This window comes from Corvus hawaiiensis, chromosome 3, assembly GCF_020740725.1.
Source record: "Corvus hawaiiensis isolate bCorHaw1 chromosome 3, bCorHaw1.pri.cur, whole genome shotgun sequence".
In the NCBI taxonomy this organism is placed as follows: domain Eukaryota; kingdom Metazoa; phylum Chordata; class Aves; order Passeriformes; family Corvidae; genus Corvus; species Corvus hawaiiensis.
The window spans coordinates 95,303,912-95,322,726 of record NC_063215.1 but is presented as its reverse complement, the minus strand read 5'-3'; the positions used below and the strand labels follow the sequence as shown (position 1 = coordinate 95,322,726).

The window sequence follows — 18,815 nt, the reverse complement described above, 5'->3', positions numbered from 1 at the left end:
TGATAAAACTCTATAACAGTGAAAAATCTTCCAAAACCAGAGTTGTTTCAATTATTCAGAAAATTGTAGTAATCAAATTGTCCAGTGCACACGAATGGAAGCTCAGCATATTGGTTTATACAGTTGTGTACATTTTCTTTATAATTACTTTCATATTAATTTCTTGGGGTTTGTTTTTTTGTTTTCCTCTCCAGGAGAAGTAACTTTACAAGCAGTTTGAATGTAGTTAGTTCATGTGTGTGAGTAACCACACCTGACTACTTCAGCAAACCTGTCTCAGGTTGGCACTACACTCCCTAGGGGCTGGAGGGCAGCAGGAGCACCTTGGAATAGGGCAGAAGGTACTTTGCATCGACCTGGGTTTGCTGGATGGTGCAGAGAGTGGTGTTTATAGATCTTCATCTCCTGATGAACCAGGGGTGGTGTGTGTGTCTGGAAGGATGGTGAAGAAATAGACTCGGTGTGGCCCTTGGTGTGAAAAGTGGAGAAAGGAGCCCTTGTAACTTCCAATGCATTGACATGACAAAACTTTGATCTTTAGCACCAAGCTCTGTGGTTTGCCTGCAGAACTGAGCTCTTTTGTTGTGCTCTATGATAAAGGCACATGCTTGTTCTCTGAGATTATTAAGCTTTGTTGTGGGCGTGTTTCTCTTCCTTCAGTGAAATGAAGAATTTGGTGCCTTTGAAAGCTCTTGGCTGGCGGCCCTAGGCACTGCGAGACTTTTGCCAGTGTGCAAAGCAAGTTGTCTTTCCTGAGAGAGAGAGTGTGAGCTGGGGCAGTGCCCTTCTTTCACCTCAAGCTGTGAAACCATCTCCAGCAGTGCCAGTGAGATGGGGTGGTTTTGCAAAGGTGCATGGCAGTGATGTAGTGAGAGGGAGCCCAGGCTAGAACTTGTCACCTCCACCCCACACAAAAAGAGGACTGGAGGCACCTCAGGCTTGCTGCAGGTGGCTTTCCCCACCTGGTGAGTGATTGGAATCCCTATTCCTTGATGCCTGTCTCCTGCCCCTCCATTCAAGATTCATGTTCACAGTGCTGGTGCACATCCTGCTGGAGACCAACTAAAGCCATGGCCCCTGGTCTCTTTAAATAACTATTGGCAGAGCTTCACCAGAGACTCCAGGGGGGTAACAGAAGTTCAAAAGACTTATTAATAAGGTCCCCAGCCATTCAGATAGTTTAGAGGATGTTTACTTTCTCAATAGGAAGGGAAGGAGATCAATCCACCATCAATCCTTTTATTTTCCTGTGCTGTAGCCCTTGCACCTCAAAGAAGCAAGGAGAGAGTGCTTTGTATTTGGTGATGACATTTTAAAACACTGAAGCAGCAGTTTATTTTCTTAACGAGTTGGAACTAGAAATCTGTTTTTTCTGCTTTCAGTTCAGTTTTACATTCCTACAGTTCCACTGGCTTTATTTTAATGGGTTTTTTTCTATTTACGGCAAAAAAATGGACACCATAATTTAGCTCCTTCTTTTTTGTTGAACAGAGAATGTTCTTGTGTTTTTCCCTATTTGGGTATACATTAGTATATTTTCCAGAAAATCTGGTTTCGTTGATGTAAAATTTCCACGAGTTCTTGGAGTACAAAGAGAGCAGCAGTGACCAAAATGGAATGCACGATACAATTCTCAGTCTAGAACTTACATATGTATAGATAAGAACCAAGCTGACAAGAACTAACAAGTTTTTTTTTTCAGTTTTTCATGGTTGAGGTTCCTGTGCTGATTAGAACAGTTACCAAAATATTGAACTTACTCATATTATACCAGGGGTTAAAAAATAAGCTGTAGCAGACCTGTGATTGCAGAAGAAGCAATTATGCTTTCCTGCTGCATTTGAAGGGTGATCCCATCTCCCCACACCAGTAAAATCTCAGCATTAGAACTGAAATCCAGCTAAATGACTGAAAAATGTTACTATTGATGGAGGTGCTTGGTTTGCTGATCAGTTATTCCAGTGAATGAGTATTGCAGAGGACTCTCCTCGCCCAGTGAAGTGTATTTCAGGCTTAGGATCCTATGTTCGAGCTGCTGCTCATGCAGAGCCTCATAAAAGCCAGTTGCAACTCGTTGCTTTCCAAGTGATTCAGGTACAGCTGCAATGTGCAAAAGGGAGGGCAGGAGGTATTTGCAATATTGATTTGGGATAGAGCTTTTGTTGAGAAAAGACATCCCAACATCTGTTGCTGGGACTGCAAACAAGCCTTGAAGGGAACGATGCTCTGAGTACACACACGGACTCAATACACAACCTATGCCTCTTCCAGTCACTACCAGTGACTTCTGGGGACTGCATGGGCTTTGCCAGCAGTGCCTCCTGCAGAGAAGCAGAGAAGAGAGACTGCATGTGCCTTGTGCTGCTTCCAGCTCCTCTCACCACAAGACAACATTATTTAATTCTTTTTTTTTTTTTTTTTGGTAGTATGGAGAACCTACATGAATCAGGGTCAGGAATGACAGACTACGTAATACTGCAGTGAACATGTCTGAGTCCTAGTTGGGTCTGCAGGGGAAATGTTCCTTTCTCCTCTTTGCTGTCATTCTGGAAACTCAGTGAAACAAAAATACTGAGTCCTCTTGGTTTCTTTTAATCAAAATTTTTTCAAACTCTTAATGCCTCTGTGGTAACATGCAGGTCTGTCAGAGCAGGTCATGTTAATTGTCTTCAGGAGAACATACTGGACTCAAAGTCAGCAGGCTTGCAATTCCCATTCTCGTTTACACATGTGCTAGGAACTGTGACCTGACAGTGTCTGACGCCTGTTGTGTACACGAGTGATTATGTGAGGTTCAAAGCAGCAGGGAGTTTCATCTGAGACTGTTTTGTCCAAGTAGAACTTTTGTAGCTGATTGGGTTTTTTTGTCCCCTTTGGCTGAAACTGTTGGAAAAAAATCTCACCAGTTCACCAAAAAGAAAAAAAAAGGCACTCAGAAAAGCCTGAGGATAAAATCCATGTCTAAATAACTGACATTAAAAAAGCTGAGATAAGGAGCGTGAAAGGAAGACATCCTTCTATTCTAGCTGTGTTGTCTTATCTTTTCCCTGAGAAAAACAGCCATTTAATTTCCTTCTCTGCTTCCTATTGCTCTGAACTATGTGTAAATAAATGTGAAAAAGGAACCATGCTCCTAAATACTTCTCACAGGTTCTGTGAGTTTGGCATTACCAAACACATTTCACTTGAGCAAGCCTCTATCATCCTTTCAGTTTACTTTCATAACTCATCCAGGGTAAAATTAATTTTAAAATTTAACTTCTTTATTAGGACACAGGTTCTTGATGTTGATTTCACCCTCATGTATATCCATACGTATAAACAAACACGTTCTTATTCATGGGTATGTGAAAGAAACTTGAGTTCCCAAGAATTAAATACATGATAATACTGTTTTCACAGCAGTGGGCAGAACTGGAGAGAGAGCAGACATCAAATGGGCAGCACTGATTGAGACTGCACTTATGCAAAACAGTGCTCAGTGTCAGCATGTGCTCAGCTTGAGGTCCAGGGTTTAAAACACATGCTGGCAGATGATCTTTTGCAGTAGTGCTTTCCTGAATTCAGACCTAGCTGCAGTGTAACTCAACAGTGTGCCTCGGCAGGTCCCCTCAAACCCTGCGTTCAGTTTGGAGTGCCCTACGGCAAGAGGGACATTGAGGCATTGGAGTGTGTCCGAAGAAGGGCAATGAAGGTGGTGAAGGGTTTAGAGAACAAGTTTGATGAGGAGCAGCTGGGGGAGCTGGGGTTGTTTAGCCTGGAGAGAAAAGAGGCTCGGGGGGACCATTCACTCTACAGCTGCCTGAAGGGAAGGTGTAGTGAGGGGGAGATTGGTCTCTTCTTCCAGGTAACAAATGACAGGACCAGAGGAAATGGCCTCAAGTTGCACCAGGGGAGGTTTAGATTAGATATTAGGAAAAATTTCTTCACTGAAAGGGTTGTCAAGGATTGGAACAGATTTCCCAGGAAATGGTGGCATCACCATGCCTAGAAGTGTTCAAAAGGCGTGTGGATGTGGCACTTGGGGGCATGGTTTATTGGAGAACATGGTGGTACTGGGTTAATTGTTGGACTCAACAATCTTAGGGGTCTTTTCCAACATAAATGATTCTGTCTTTCTACTATTCTACACCATCAGGTAGTTAAGACACTGAGCTTCTTTCTCTGAACGAAAAGTTGAAATCCAAAATGAGTTTATTGAGGCTAATGATAGATATCTGTGGGCTTTGGACCTGCACAGCCCAGAGAAGAGGAAGAAAGGCCTGTGCATTCCTGACAGATTGTAGTTTGAGACTGTTTCAGACATGGTATAGTGAAGAGTTAAATAGCCAATGTTGAAAAAAATGTAGTCCAGTGGTCCTGCTGCTGGACTGGAACTCCGCTGTGTATTGTTCCTGGTTTTGCCAGCAATTTCTATTCTCACCTGCCTTCCTGCCTATTCTTGCCCGTCATTTTTCTGCCTCGTCTGTCTAGATAGCTGAAGGAGTTACCTCTTCTCTGTATGCCTTGGACACCCCACACATTAGGTTTAGAGTCAAAAAATAATTAATGGCATTAAAAGAAACAGCTGTTCTTAGTTTGATGCTGATTTGTGTAACAGAATACTTTTCTTGGCTTGCTTACCATTTCATGGTGATAAAAGTAGTTAATGGACATGTATTTTTATGAACTGTTGTACTGAGCTTGAGAAACTACAGTGTGAAAAATACCATGAAAAAAAGTAAGCATGTTTTCTTTTTTCTCTGAAATCTCTCTGACTACAGGTATTGCAGCTGGGTTCTGAAATCCTCCCACAGTACAAACAAGAGGCACCAAAGACTCCACCGCATATAATTTTGCATTATTGTGTTTTCAAGACTACCTGGGACTGGATCATCTTGATTTTAACCTTCTACACTGCTATTTTGGTCCCTTACAATGTCTCCTTTAAAACCAAACAGAACAACGTGGCATGGCTAGTAGTTGACAGCATTGTAGATGTCATTTTTCTGGTCGACATTGTGCTTAATTTCCACACCACCTTTGTGGGGCCGGCAGGAGAGGTGATCTCTGACCCCAAGCTGATTCGCATGAATTACTTGAAGACCTGGTTTGTGATTGACCTGCTCTCCTGCCTGCCATATGATGTCATCAATGCATTTGAGAATGTTGATGAGGTCAGTATACCAGTTTAAATTCCACCCATTAATTATTACTCGACGGTTGGGAGGAGGTGCGGGAGAGAAGAAAGGAATTTATGTTTTTAAATTTATTGAATTACTGTACATATGTCTCTGGTAGCCACCCACAGCATGCATAGAGGTTTGCTTATGAGTCCTAGCCAGAAGGCTCATTCTTTAACTGCTGCTGTAGTTTCTGCTGTTAAAAATCTGTGTTTATTTTCCTTCTTTCTGCATCCTCAGAGTTCAGGAGGGCAGGTAGAGGCAGACAGCAGCACCTCTGTACAGCACTGAGGAAGACTGCTCCATCTGCCTTACCAGGAATAGTTTGAGCTGTGTGTCAGGACAGTTTCTCGGGGCAGGCTGTGCTTGCTTTCACTCATGACCAAACAGGGTATTTCTGCTAATGCCAATTCTTCACAGGAACAACTGAGAAGTAAAATACACTTTTCTCAGCTGCTTCTAGTACTCTATAGCAGGTGGCAAAGAGGCAGGCAGTGACTCACTGAATTGTCTTAGAGCACCAGAAAGCACTGTGCGGATATCTGGTGATCCGTGCAGCATTGTTTGGCAACAGTTGTTTTTTGAGGAAGGTGAAGCAATTGAAGATGCTTGTTTGGTAATTTCATAATTGAATTAAGGGGTAGGGAGAAATCTGGAAATCCAGACTCCTCCTTAGTTCTTCATTTCTCTGGGAATAGATCACAATCCAGCAAAAGAACTAACATTTAGACACGTAAACCCAGAAAACTAGTATTTTGTAGCTTCTTGTTCTTTTGGATCAGTCTGCCAAGGAAATGCTCCTAAGGTAAATACATTAAAGTTCCATGCCTAAATAGTTCAGAGAGCTAATGATTTATTAGTAAAATCTTAAAGAGGATTCCAGCAGTCTGCTTTCTGGTTACACATTATAAAATCATCAACTAACTACATGTCTGAGTTCATCTGTGACACATGCTAGAGCTGTAAGATCCAGAATCACAGAGTCACAGGCTGGCTGGGCTTGGAGGGGATCTCTGGAGGTCATCTAGTCCAACCCAGCTGCTAAAGCAGATTCACCCAGAGCCAATGGCACAGGTAGGTTTGAGTATCTCCAGAGAAGGAGAGGGATTTGCATACCTACCTCATCAGTATTTAAATTTTAGCCTGTAAAATTTAAATGTTATGACTTCCTTTAAAATATGCCCATGTTACAAAGGACAGCCTAGCTATCAAAAGAAAACTATGCCAAGTGGAACATAGGCAAAACCAAACCCCATTACTTTTTAAAAATTACACTATTTTTAAATAAAATTTAAAGTGGTTCTCTCAATGACTTGGGGACAAGTCATTAGGTAGGCAAACTATTAAATGCAGTGAAAAAAATGAGATGATATTTGATATTTAATTCCCTAGAGAAGTTTTCATTTTATATCAAGCTACAGACTGAAATAACACAAATTAGATCAAGCAAAAAAGCCTTGTGAGACCTGTCCTTAAATATTTGTTTGTCATATGAAAGACCCAGACTGCAGATTATTCTGCAGGGCTTTCACATATTACTTTGCCATGACACTGATAGACCAATGGAAGGACTAGCCATATGTCAGTTTCTGACATTTAGACGAAAGGGTAAAAATAATAAATAAAATTTAAAAATTAACGAAGCAAGAGACAAAAAAAACCCCAAAACACAGGAAGGAAGATTTTCCTGCCCATGGCAGATAGAGGCAAGCTGGGGAAGATTTTGCTGAAGGAACACTTTTTAACTTTAGACTAGTGATGTGACCTACAGAACATCCCCGAGGAAAATGTCTGTATCAGTGGCTGTGACAGCCCTCATACTGAGCACAGATGATTTTGGACTCATAGTAGCAATTCTGCAGAGAAATTCTTGTGTGAGTTTGAATTTCTCCAGGTTCTCCATCTCAGTGTTGCCTTGTAGCAATGAGAAGCTGATTGGTACTTCAATTTTCCCATGGCTCTTCAACAGTCTCCTTAATCAGTATACCAGTGTTAGTTTTAGTTATTCTACTATTGTGTCCAAGGAAAAAAAAGAAATCGAGATTTCTGTCCTTTCAAGACTGTTCATCCCCATTTCCCATAGTGGGTTCTGACATTTGGCTGGTATAAATCATCGTAGAATCATTAGAGCAGAGTTTCCACTGGTGTAAATTGCCATGCTTCTATTAAGGGCTCATGGCTGGTTTTTATGGGACCTGAGGGGTTTTGCCAGCAATGCCAGCAGAATAACACAGTGCATATCAGGAGAGGGTTTGGGGCAGTATATGCTGATCACTGTTTCAAGAACTGCCTGTAGAGGGAAAGATAACCTTTTATTAAAGAAGAAAAAAAATAAAAGCCACATTCAGGGAATCTTGAAAGTAGAAATCTTTGCTTTGTATCTTTTTTTTTCTGTTGTGTAGAGCATTCCCTTGTGGGTCAACTCCCTTCCTTTCTTGCTAGTTTAAATTTTACCTCTCTCTTGCCCTGGATTATACACTATAGAACTTCACAGCTGGATTCAGTCAGGTGCAAGGCTGCCCTGCTAACATGCAAGTAACCAAACCGAACTGTTATCTGTGTGTCACTTTAATTTTGCTAGAGGGAATTCCCTTGGAGCCATGGCACAGGAGTCAGTCAGTGGCCATGGCTGCTGCAGGGAGGGTTTTTTTGGTTTGGTGTTTTTTTTTTTTTTTTTTTTTTTGAAGTCCTAATGTGAATTTTCTTTAAAAAATTGCCAGAGATTAAATGATACCCAGTGTCAACAGCCGTGATAAAATGAGATGAAGAATATGAATTGCTGTTTTCCTGGTCTGATGTTTTCCATACATGATTTTAAACAGGAGGGAATAGAATCCTGGTTTTGTTGCAGTCCCCATAATGAAGGAAGACTGGGCCAGGTGGAAGCTTGCTTATTTTGCTGTCTGCTGTCATTCTCTGTTAAAAAAAAAAGCCACTGAAGACGCTGAGGATGTCATGGAAGAACTAACTTGACAAGTCAATTTGTTTTAAGAATGCTGTAATTACCATAATGGTAATTGATTTGCAAGGGACACAGGACCTGCAGCACTGAAGAAGTAAAAAACTGTATAATAGGGTATTGAGGGGTTGTTTTGCTCTGGGCAGTTTTGTGACTGGCCCATCACTTAGCTCTAGATTAATAGTGAAACCATTTTTGTCATCCTTAAAATGATCCACTAATTGTAATAGGTGAAACTAGAGTTGATCAATATTTTTGGCAAGCAGATACTCAATTGAAAAAATTCTGGTATTGGGTTTTTTTTCTATTTTGAAGTAACTTTTTTTGTTTTGCAATTTACTTCATTATTCCATTATAAGATATAATAGAAAATATTTTCTTGAAACAAAATTGAGTGTGACTTCTGTGGTTTTTAGACAATTTCAAAATTCTTTGGGTTTGTTGCAGTTTGGAACATTAGTATATTTTCAATTCACATTTTTCAATATAATTGAAATTCCAGTTTCCTCTCCACATGGTTGAGAATATTTTTGTCCACAAAAATAATTTGAATTCATTAACTATTAATCAATACAACTATTAATAACTACAATTAATTCAAGAGGCACTCAAGTATGAATAGCCACTTTCTACAGATGGAAGAGGAAAGAAAAAACATTAATGTCTTTGTTCAAGGCCATATAATTAAATAAGAGACTGATCTCAAGTGCTGTGCTCAAAGAGACAGTACAGCATTTCATATTCAGACATGAGCAGGATTCAACAAATGAAGAAATGAATAGCTGTAGAGAAATTTCTGTTGTTACCCAAATGAAAGTAAAGTTATGGATGTTTCTCCTGGCTTTTATATATTGGAAGCAAATTATACAGTTAAATACTAATTATTTTCTTGACCTGCCACGGAATTTCAACAGAAGAAAATATACCACTGATTGATGAATCAACTTAATGTTAGGCTCGAGCTTTCTATTGTTAAGAGAATACATCATCCTGTAATTTAGTCTGAGTAAGAAAAGAAAACGGTCTAAAATTTAAACAGCCCTTAAAACATGTGGTGTTAGTCTCTTTCAAATTCGAGTGATCAAAATAGCATTTGTCAGTAATTCCTTACAGTAATTAGTATTATTCCTCACTTAAGGAAATACCACCTACTTTGGGGGATAATGTTATCTTTTTGTGTTCAGACATCAGCCAGTAAATTTAACAAAAACCAGGCTTAAAGAAAATTCCACAATTTTTGCCAAGAACAGTGCAATTTAAGACTTTGAATTCCAAAGCATATTTTTTCAGTGTCATCTTGAGCAATTTTATACTGTGGTTTTCGTCCATAATGCCATAAGATATAATTTATATTGGAAAAAATTTGACTTATTGCATGTGATGCTGTTGTGAAATCTCATCGTAGGGGTGGAATCCAGTCATGTCACCACCATATAAATCTCTGAAATAGGGAGTTTGTAGTAGTAATTGCTATATGTGTTTGAGCAGAATGCTGTGATCAATTGTTGGCTGATGCCAAATTGAGAACCATATATCACTCTATTAGTTGAAGTAGAATAGAAATAAATGCATACTAAAAGATCATCAGGAAAGATGTATTCAATATAAATGATCTAGTGCTCACTTAAGTGAATGGATAGGAGAGAAGCGAGTGTGCAGGCAAAGAAGATGTACAGCTTTGAAAGGCCAAAATTTATGATGATAAAAAAAGTTCCAGAAAAAAATACAATGCAGAAATAATAGAAGTAAATTAAGATAATTAGTGCTAAGTGAGTGTGGCGTAGCTGGAAAGTAAACAGTGAGTCGAGAGAGGAAAAAATGAATGTGTTGCTGGTCAAATTGTTGGCAACTCTCTGAGGCAGTATTTTTGCAATAGATTAATTTAAACCTTGTTAGTGGAATAATCTCTCATGCTAATACAAATCAGCTATCTAGGAATGACTGAAGTAGCTACACTGGAAAGCATGCAACTTCCCCTTTCTTTTGCCATTGCATGCAATGAGGGGCAAGGGAATAAATTATCATATTTACAGTTTTATGGAATAAACTGGGACCCATAAAGAAAGATCTTGGGTTAGATGAATTTTGCAAACTGGAAAATATAATTTTTAAAAGAATTTTAAAACTGTAAACAGCTGAGTAATATGAAATCTATTTGAAACACTAGTTCACCACTCTTACTAGAATCTGTCCAATGAGGCAGTGCTGTATTTTGCATGTGAGTCTATTGCTAAATCTAGTAATGAATGAATAATTTTCTATGGCTAATTGCAATTTTAAAGTAGTCATAACCTACTTTTTATGTAATGTCTTTAACAAAAAACCCCAGCTGTGTATCACGGAGTGTGATCCAGGCAGAGAGGAAATGTTGGCGAATTGTGGTTCTTGGATGAGATGAAAGTAGATGAGGAGGGATTAGTGAGACCCTGTGGACTGGGTGACATCTACTGGGGCTTCTGGGGAAGGATCAAGCAGTTGGGTTATTGTCCCTGAGTGGGGCAGGGGGAGGGCTGGAACAGGCGCCTTGGATTGGGGGTGTGATGATGAAGGAGGTCTGCTTGGTTGGGTGTCCCTGTGTAAGAAGCCCCTGAGAAACAGAACAAAGCCCATGGGAGGTGTGTGCTGAGGGCTGTAACCTGCCAGAAACCCTCGGAGCATGGCTAGGAAGGTTCTTGGTATGGCCTGTAGGTGGTATTTGGAGCTTCAGAAGGAGCTTGGGGACCTTGAACTGTGGAAGAAGGGGTGTGCAATGGAAAGGAAAAGCAGTGGTGGAGGAGGAGGGCTGCTTGTCTGACTTCTGTCAGTGCCTCTGTTCTGCAGCATGGCCCCAGGGGGCTCTGCCAGGCAGGAATTATTCCTTAGCAGACAGGTAGGTGGAAGGAGTATTTTGGGGAAATGCAAATGGTGTACAGCAGATTCCTGGGGTAAAGTGCACAGCAGGATGTAAACCAGGTAGGGAAAAGAAGCACTTGCTGTTCCGAGTCTCCTGGGGATTCGAGTGAGGCTGTCTCTCTTCTCTGTCTGCTTTGTGCCACATCTCCTCACCCTCGATTTTTTTTCCAATCAAATATGAGTTTTTCTATCTTCCTTCCTTAAAAACCCAACCTCCATGCTACCCATCACATGCCTTTTTTATGCTGCCCTATGAAGGGGCAGGCTGTCTTTTCCCCCTAAATCCTCAGTTTTCCAAGTTGTGTTGATGCTGTATATAGGCACTGCAGAGCTCTTATGCCTTGGAAGACATTCAGGGTTAAATTCTCTCCTCTGCTTCAGGTGCTGACTTTATTTTAATTCTGCTACCTTCCTTGGTCTTGCCCAGGCTCATACACCTTGGTGGCTCAGAGACTCTCTGCTCTTCTGCTGATGGATAGCCCCTCCCAAAGGAGAATTCCAGATTAGGATGTGTTGCCATGTCCCTGCCTGGTGTAGCCCCACTCTGTAGGTTCTACTGAGGCTTTATGATGCCAATTGACTCCTCTTCTGCACTCCGAATGTTCAGATTAGTCTTTCTGCTAAGTCACAGATAAGTAAGGGTGTTACTGGATTTCAGAGCTACTTCTTCATAGCTTTGAAAGGCCTGACATGATTTATCATTCTGTTAAAGAGAGAATAGTAGTCTACATAAGCTATTCAATCTGTATCAGGCTAAATGAATTAAAACGCTGAATTACATTTTCAGTGATAATGTATGGTGATAGCCTTTGTCCAAGAAGGAGAGCTAACTGAATATATTAGATTCTGAATTACTTCAAAAAGCTGCTGTTAGAGGGAGACTTACACTGCGTATAAAGGGAAGCATGTTCCAGACACAGGGATCAGTTACTCTCCTCTTTTCCCCCCATTCAGCATACTTGTATTGATCTGAGGCAGAGAGTCAGATGAGATGACAAAGGGTATTTTTTTGAGTAGCTAAGTGGTTGCTCTGTAGTCTATTTCATATTAGGGATGGGATTAGAATTGGAAAGGTGGAGAGGTATTAGATGCCAGTAACAGTAAATCCTTTTTGGGTGTTTTGCCTCTTTGAGATTAGTAAAAGCTTCTGGAACTGGCTGTTGCTTTGAATCAGAAGCATTGGGAAGCAGATTGTTGTCTATTGGGGTTAATTTTTTATTTGCTACTGCAGAAAGTGGGATTTCTTTAGGTCACTTATGTGTTGTCTTTATTCTTGTTCTTTCTCTCAAAGTAAAAAGAAAACAGAGTTTGTTTGTTTCCTGGTTTTGTTGTTTTTCTGAGTGTGCATGTATGCATGTAAGACAAGCGTGGACATAGTTTTACAAATGAAAAATCAGCCTTCCCATCTCTTTCCACACCCTGTGCTCTTATACATGAATTATTGCTGTTTCTCCCCAAATTCTAACCAAGCTCACAGATGTCTGACTAAAATAAGCTTTAAGAGTCTGGAGATGTTTTCTTCAGTGCTGAAAACCACAGCAGTATCCAGAGGGCTTAGATATTGATTTTGACCTGTGCACATAACGTTATCTCATCTCTTGGTTGCTAAATATGGCAATGTGTAGGAAAGGTCGTGTTCTCAGACCTAATTAAGAAAATCAGAGGAGACAAGTGACGGAAATGTGTAGTCCTAATGATGACCTGACAGGGCTGCCAGGTTACTTCAGATAGGCAGAGCCAGGCTGTGGCATGGCAGACTTCAAATAAAGTGTCAAGAAAGAAGGCAGTGCTTTCTATAGCTCTCACCTCACAGTAGTGATAAACTTGGTTCATTGCCTCTCCTTTTGGAATAAATAATTTTTTTTTTGTCTGTTTCATTCTCCTTCTTTTAATGGTTAGCTTTTAGTTTCCTGCATCTCCCTTTAATTGAGATGAAGCCTGAACTTTAGCAGTTCCATATGAGAGAAAAGTGCTGGAAAACTTAGGAAAGATTTGTGCCAATACGGAATATTTCTCTTTTTAAAAATAGATAGTAAGTAGGAAGTAAATTATCCTTCCTTTGAGCCTAGAAAAAAAATCTTAATGCTTGGGTTAAGTGCATTTTCTTTCTGTACATGTAAAAAGTGAATAATGGCCAAAAAAGTGAATACTGTCATGTAGATTGAATCTATTACTAAAGTACTTGTGCTACTGCAGCTGTAGGAGGTGGGGTGAATGTAGCATTTTAGTTATTTTCTGAAGTTGTTCATCCTACACCTTGTTTGGAATGGAAATTTAATTATTTCTCACTTTTTTGGGGGGAGGGGGGCAGGTGGGGTGGTCTCAGTTACTTTTTATGGCTGTTCTGTAAACCATTTTTATTTTGATTTTTTTCTAGGTGGACTTTTATTAGCCAATCAATTGAGTTGAATTTCATTTTGCATGGCAAATGAACAGCAGCAACTGGTTTTATCTGTACAGCATCTCTCACTGTTGTGTCCACTGTTACTGTTCTTGGGGACCACAATGACACAAGTAACAACAGTGGCTCTACTTACAGCCCTTGTGTCTTCAAAAAGACTTCACAGTGTCTCTGTCTCTTTTTCTGGGTGTGGAAGTAATAATACAAATCTTATGTTGTCTGATTGAGAGGTAGAGCCAAACATGGATGTCCTGGATCTTATGTTTGGAAAGAAGGCTACTTAGAGGGCTGAGTTACCAGGGGTGCACTCACAGTAGATTAGATCTTGCAGAAAACAAGGAAATACAGCAGAAACCCCTGTAAATGTGCACAGTATGTAGTGAGTAGGTCTAATTAATGACAAATTATACATGGAAATTTACTTTTGGCAGTATTTCATGGACAAACTTATGAAGCATTCTCTTTGAATATAAAATACGGGTACTGCTTTCCCCTAGGACTGAGGCTGGTCTGTTTTTCTGCTGTTTGGGGTACAGTTCTACTCTGCAAAGAATGTGTAGAAGGAGGGGGAGGGGGAGTGGCTGTGTTTGTGATTTTAAGGGCTTTTGACATTCAAGTCTGCTCAGTCAGTGGCTATGGAGTTATTTCTTCAGTGTCTCAGTGCCTTGAGCTTGCCCTTTAGTTTGGAGGGAATTGACTACACTTCCTTTTTTATGCAGCAGCCATCACTGGCAATGACAGTAAACCTGCCAACCTATGAAATATTTATCAACATCTATATACAGGTATCAGCAGTAGAATTTTTTTAGTCTCATTCAGTTGCTTCAAACCATTTGAAAATAAGTATGTGTGAAATTCAGCATTTTCCGACATACTTGGCCAAGTGCTGCATATTGAAGTAAGTGCTGCACCCAAGTTCTCTCTGTAACAAAATACAGTAAAAATGTACTATGTGTCTATTCTGGTCATATAACAGGTTTTTTGGGGTTTTTTTTTTGCATAGCCTCAAGGGATGTTTTCTGTTGGATAGAGTACCAATAGCTGCACCTGTGTTGGGGTAAATCAGACACAGGTAGAACTCCATGGAATATTACTTAGCCTTGTCCTTTGCCTGGCTGCCACACAGACATTGCTTATGGTGATCCTTTAGAGCAGAGCCTCTGGGGTGCCTGCTTGGGACCTGCAGTGCCATTTCTAGCTCATTATAAACTGAGGTTTTTCTATTTCGTTGGGGCAGAGCGAGCTCTGGATGTCTCTTCATCTGCCTCTCCAAACTGGCAGGAGTAGCAGACCAAGAGGGTGGGATGCACATCAAGAAAAGTAAATTGAGTTCAGGCCCCTTTGCGTGACATTGTGGAGCCATCTGTATGATAAAAGCATACAAATAATCTGCGCTGATAAGAGCATTAAAATGGACAATAATCTAAAAGTACAGTTCTATTTCAGAACGTGGTAATCTAAAATTGTCAATTTTTTAATCCAGCAGATCTATTAAAATATAACTTGCTAAATCTAGTGCCAAAAAGTACTGATTTAAAGTATTGCAGGACTACCTGGGTTTTTTCCCCTACTTTATCATCTATTAAACAGTCTATTAAATTTCGGTTGTTTATAATAATTTGAAATTCTGTCACTTTGAAATTTTTAAGAGTTATATGAATAATCATTTCCCTGGCGAGTTCTTGCTCTTGATATTGATCCATTTAAAATAGAAAAATCCTCTCCTCTGAGAAAATCAAAGAGTGAACACTGTTAAAGCTGAAATAAAAATAAATTGGTTTTTTTTAATAGAGCTTTTTCTGAACTTTTAGAATCTCATTGGCAATGCGGTCAGGTAAGTATTAGGAGTAATTTGAATATTAAATGTATCCTTCCAATGCAACCAAATCAAGTATATATTTTCTGTAAATATTCAAGTTCTTTTAGTCCAAAAAGCCTAATTCTCTCTATCTCTGATCAGAATTTGGTAGAATCACTTTCTCCCAAATGAAGCAGTTCAATCACATTTTAATTTTTTTAATACAATTTCTTTTAGTGAATTTCACAAGGGAAATTAGGATAAGAGTACTTTTGAAAAAAGTGTTTTGCCTTAGACTTTTAAAATCTGATTTCATGTATTTTAATTCATGTTCCCATTTTTCATATCCAATTACTTGAACTCCTCTTCTGTGATTCTTTTCTTTCCCAAGGTATTTCTAATCCTTGACTCTTTTATTATTTTTAATTTTTAATTTTTAATTAAGAATTAACCAAATTCTAAGGTGATAATGGTCCTTCCTAAACCATTATTTTTTTTTGGGATTGGTAGGACTCTCACTGACAAACAGCATTTGTTTGGGTTTTTTTTAATCGCAGGGATATGTTGAATTTGTAAGAACAGGTTTTGCACCACTGCTTTTGAACTAAATTAAAACTGCTCTCTGGGATGTTGGGGTGGAGACTTTGAAGAATTGTGTGATTAAAAGGCCTGGTTTTGAGACTGAAGCTAAAAGCGCACCATTGCTGGAGACCTCTCAAAATATAAAGCATTAGTGTTTCACTGCTAAAGTTTGTAAAGAGAAAAGGGAGAGATGGGCATTGGTCCTGAGGGAAAAGGCCAGAAGGCTGTGTTGTAATGTCAGAATGTTTAGAATGCAGAGACTAAATGTGCTTGTCACTCCAGGACTTGCATACCCAATTCTAAAATGTGCTTATAATTTTTTGCATTTTCCCCTTTGCTTTTCCTCTCCATACTGAGTGTTCAGAAATACCTGCTTCCCCTCCCCTGGAAATTAAGGCCTTTTGTGTCGTATTCTCAGAACTGGCATTGAGGCTTTTGCTCCAGTGTTTACAAAACAAAGCTGGGCATGGAATGAATGGGAAATGGAAATTAACTTACTTTGTGTAGGAATTTTTGCATCAGTAACTTGAAAAGCTTGGCGTAGATATTCATGAAAAAAATAGTTCACTTGCTCTCTTCTAGATCTCTGCAAATATCTCTGATTTAAAGGAAGGCTGCTTCTTTATTTTTTTCTTTTTACTCCCCGCCCCTTGGTTGCATTAGATCTTGTCCAGATACTTAATAGAAATTGATAGTGTGTTCCCAGGTAACAAATTACATCTGTCTCTGAAAATGAGTCAATGTAATCATGATGAATTCATGAAATAAAGGGAAAATATATTGCTGCAGTCCTGGGGAACATGAGTCAATATACTTTATGTAATTATTTAATAAAACATCTTTTCTAGTGCATTGAAGCAGCCTGAGATACTGAGGAAGTTGTGTTTATGCAGGAATAAACAAACTTCCAGTAAAAGCTGGTGACCAGAAGTACGCAATTATGCATTTCCAGAAATACTCATTAAACCAGTCTGCTTAAATTTTAATCAGACTTCTATGTATGAAACGGTCTTGGTAAGAGAAAGGAGAAAAAACAAAAGGAAGGATTTTTATGATAGGCTATTCAGATCTTCTCATGCGCCAAATGCATTTGAGTTTTTAAATTTGACTTCTTGTGATTATCTGTATCAAAGTTAACAATACAAAATCCTCCATGCTGGCCTAGTTCTCTTTCATGGGAGCCATATTATTTTCAGCACAGAAATACTGCATTGATACCAAAGCTGTCATAAAAAGGATATAGATTAGTGAGATATTTGAAATATTTAAGCTTTGTGTAGTCCATATGAGAAATATCAGAGGACTGATTATCCGTGCATGAATTCTTATAGGAAAGTGAAGTCATGGGAAATGCATTGTAGGAAATAGGAAAACTACAAATTGCCAGGTACTTCCAGTATTTTTTGGCTTTCTGTATTTATCTTCCTGATATGTCTGAGCTAAATATTGCAATCTGTGTTATATCTGAGACATTATATCTGATGTGTTGCATAGGAGTTCACAGCTGGATGTGCAATAGACAGCCTGTTGTTCGAAGTTTTTACAAAGGTATTGGTAAACCTCTTCAAATAATCTGAGAAGGGAGTTCAGAGAGCAACTCACAAAATGGTAGTGGATGAAGGCAGGAGTGCATATATTCATGCCTGGACAGGGTCACTAAGCTTTCTGTGTTCCACAGTCTCTCTGTTAACTGGTGGCTCTCTGTTTTTTATGGATCAGCTTGTTCTTTGGAAACCACAGTCATGAATACTGTTGCTTCCACATGAAATTCTAATGGTCACCGTGCTTTATCCTTCCAGGGCATCAGCAGCCTCTTCAGTTCCCTCAAAGTGGTCAGGCTCCTCCGGCTGGGTCGCGTGGCTCGGAAGCTGGACCACTACATTGAGTACGGGGCAGCCGTGCTGGTGCTGCTGGTGTGCGTGTTCGGCCTGGCAGCGCACTGGCTGGCCTGCATCTGGTACAGCATCGGCGACTACGAGGTCATCGACGAGGACACCAACACCATCCGCACGGAGAGCTGGCTCTACCAGCTGGGAGAGTCCATAGGGACTCCCTACCGCTTCAACACCTCAGGCTTTGGGAAGTGGGAGGGCGGGCCAAGCAAAGATTCCGTCTACATCTCCTCGCTGTATTTTACAATGACCAGCCTCACCAGCGTCGGGTTTGGGAACATCGCTCCGACGACAGATGGGGAGAAGATCTTTGCTGTGGCTATGATGATGATTGGCTGTAAGTATTAGAGATTCTGTCTTTCTCATTCACAACACCAAATAGCGGCATATCATGAATGCTGAGTTCATGAGAACATCTGGAATCCTGTTAAATATGATGCAGCTAAAAATATTTTTGGTGGCAATATAAGTATTACACACTACTGGTAAGGTTTAAATCACAAACAGGAGTATTGCTGTGACTAGCAAAACTTCAGTCATTTTGGAAGGAATATTCTGTCCATATCCTCTCAATATTCTCATGTAAGTAAACCATAAAATGCTTACAGCCTAAACTGTTAAGAATTAATGCACCAACCTTTTTGCCTCCATTTAGTATGTGGCAAGCTTTGCATGTCTGAGAGCTGTATACATTTGATAAGTGGGTCAGAGTGTGGGAGGAGGTCTGGGAGCATCATCTAAGGGAGAGAGAACTGGGACTCTTTAGAAACCACAAGCTCTGCCATGGGCTGAGCATACAGATGTATCCTAAAGCAAGGGGGATGATGCTTTCCTTGGGCACCTCTGGCTCACGCATCCTTGTTAGAATGGATACATATTGCCAAGCTGTCCAGCTTTTGGCCATATTGTCATTTCCATGCAGTATCTGTGTTCAAAGTGCCTTGAGAGCTACTTGGAGTTAAGAACCATATGGTGGTCACTGTTAAACTAGGTCATGGTTTTCTAGATAAGGGTGGAATTTGAACCAAAATAAGGGGAAAAAAAATCTACTTTGTCCATGGAAAAAACATGGGAAAACATGTCATTATATGGAAAAAGATAGAAGCTTCTCTATGGTGATATTTCCTCC

The 18,815-nt window shown here is 39.8% G+C and overlaps 1 protein-coding gene across 1 annotated transcript in view; it reads left to right on the top strand.

Annotated features, from left to right (window-relative positions):
- KCNH1 (potassium voltage-gated channel subfamily H member 1) overlaps window positions 1-18,815 on the top strand; it is a 177,588-nt gene that overhangs the window by 32,120 nt on the left and 126,653 nt on the right. Inside the window, exons 6-7 of the mRNA XM_048296236.1 lie at window positions 4,764-5,156; window positions 17,594-18,023. Of these exons, the coding sequence (XP_048152193.1) occupies window positions 4,764-5,156; window positions 17,594-18,023 (823 nt within the window). The remainder of the gene's footprint in view (window positions 1-4,763; window positions 5,157-17,593; window positions 18,024-18,815) is intronic.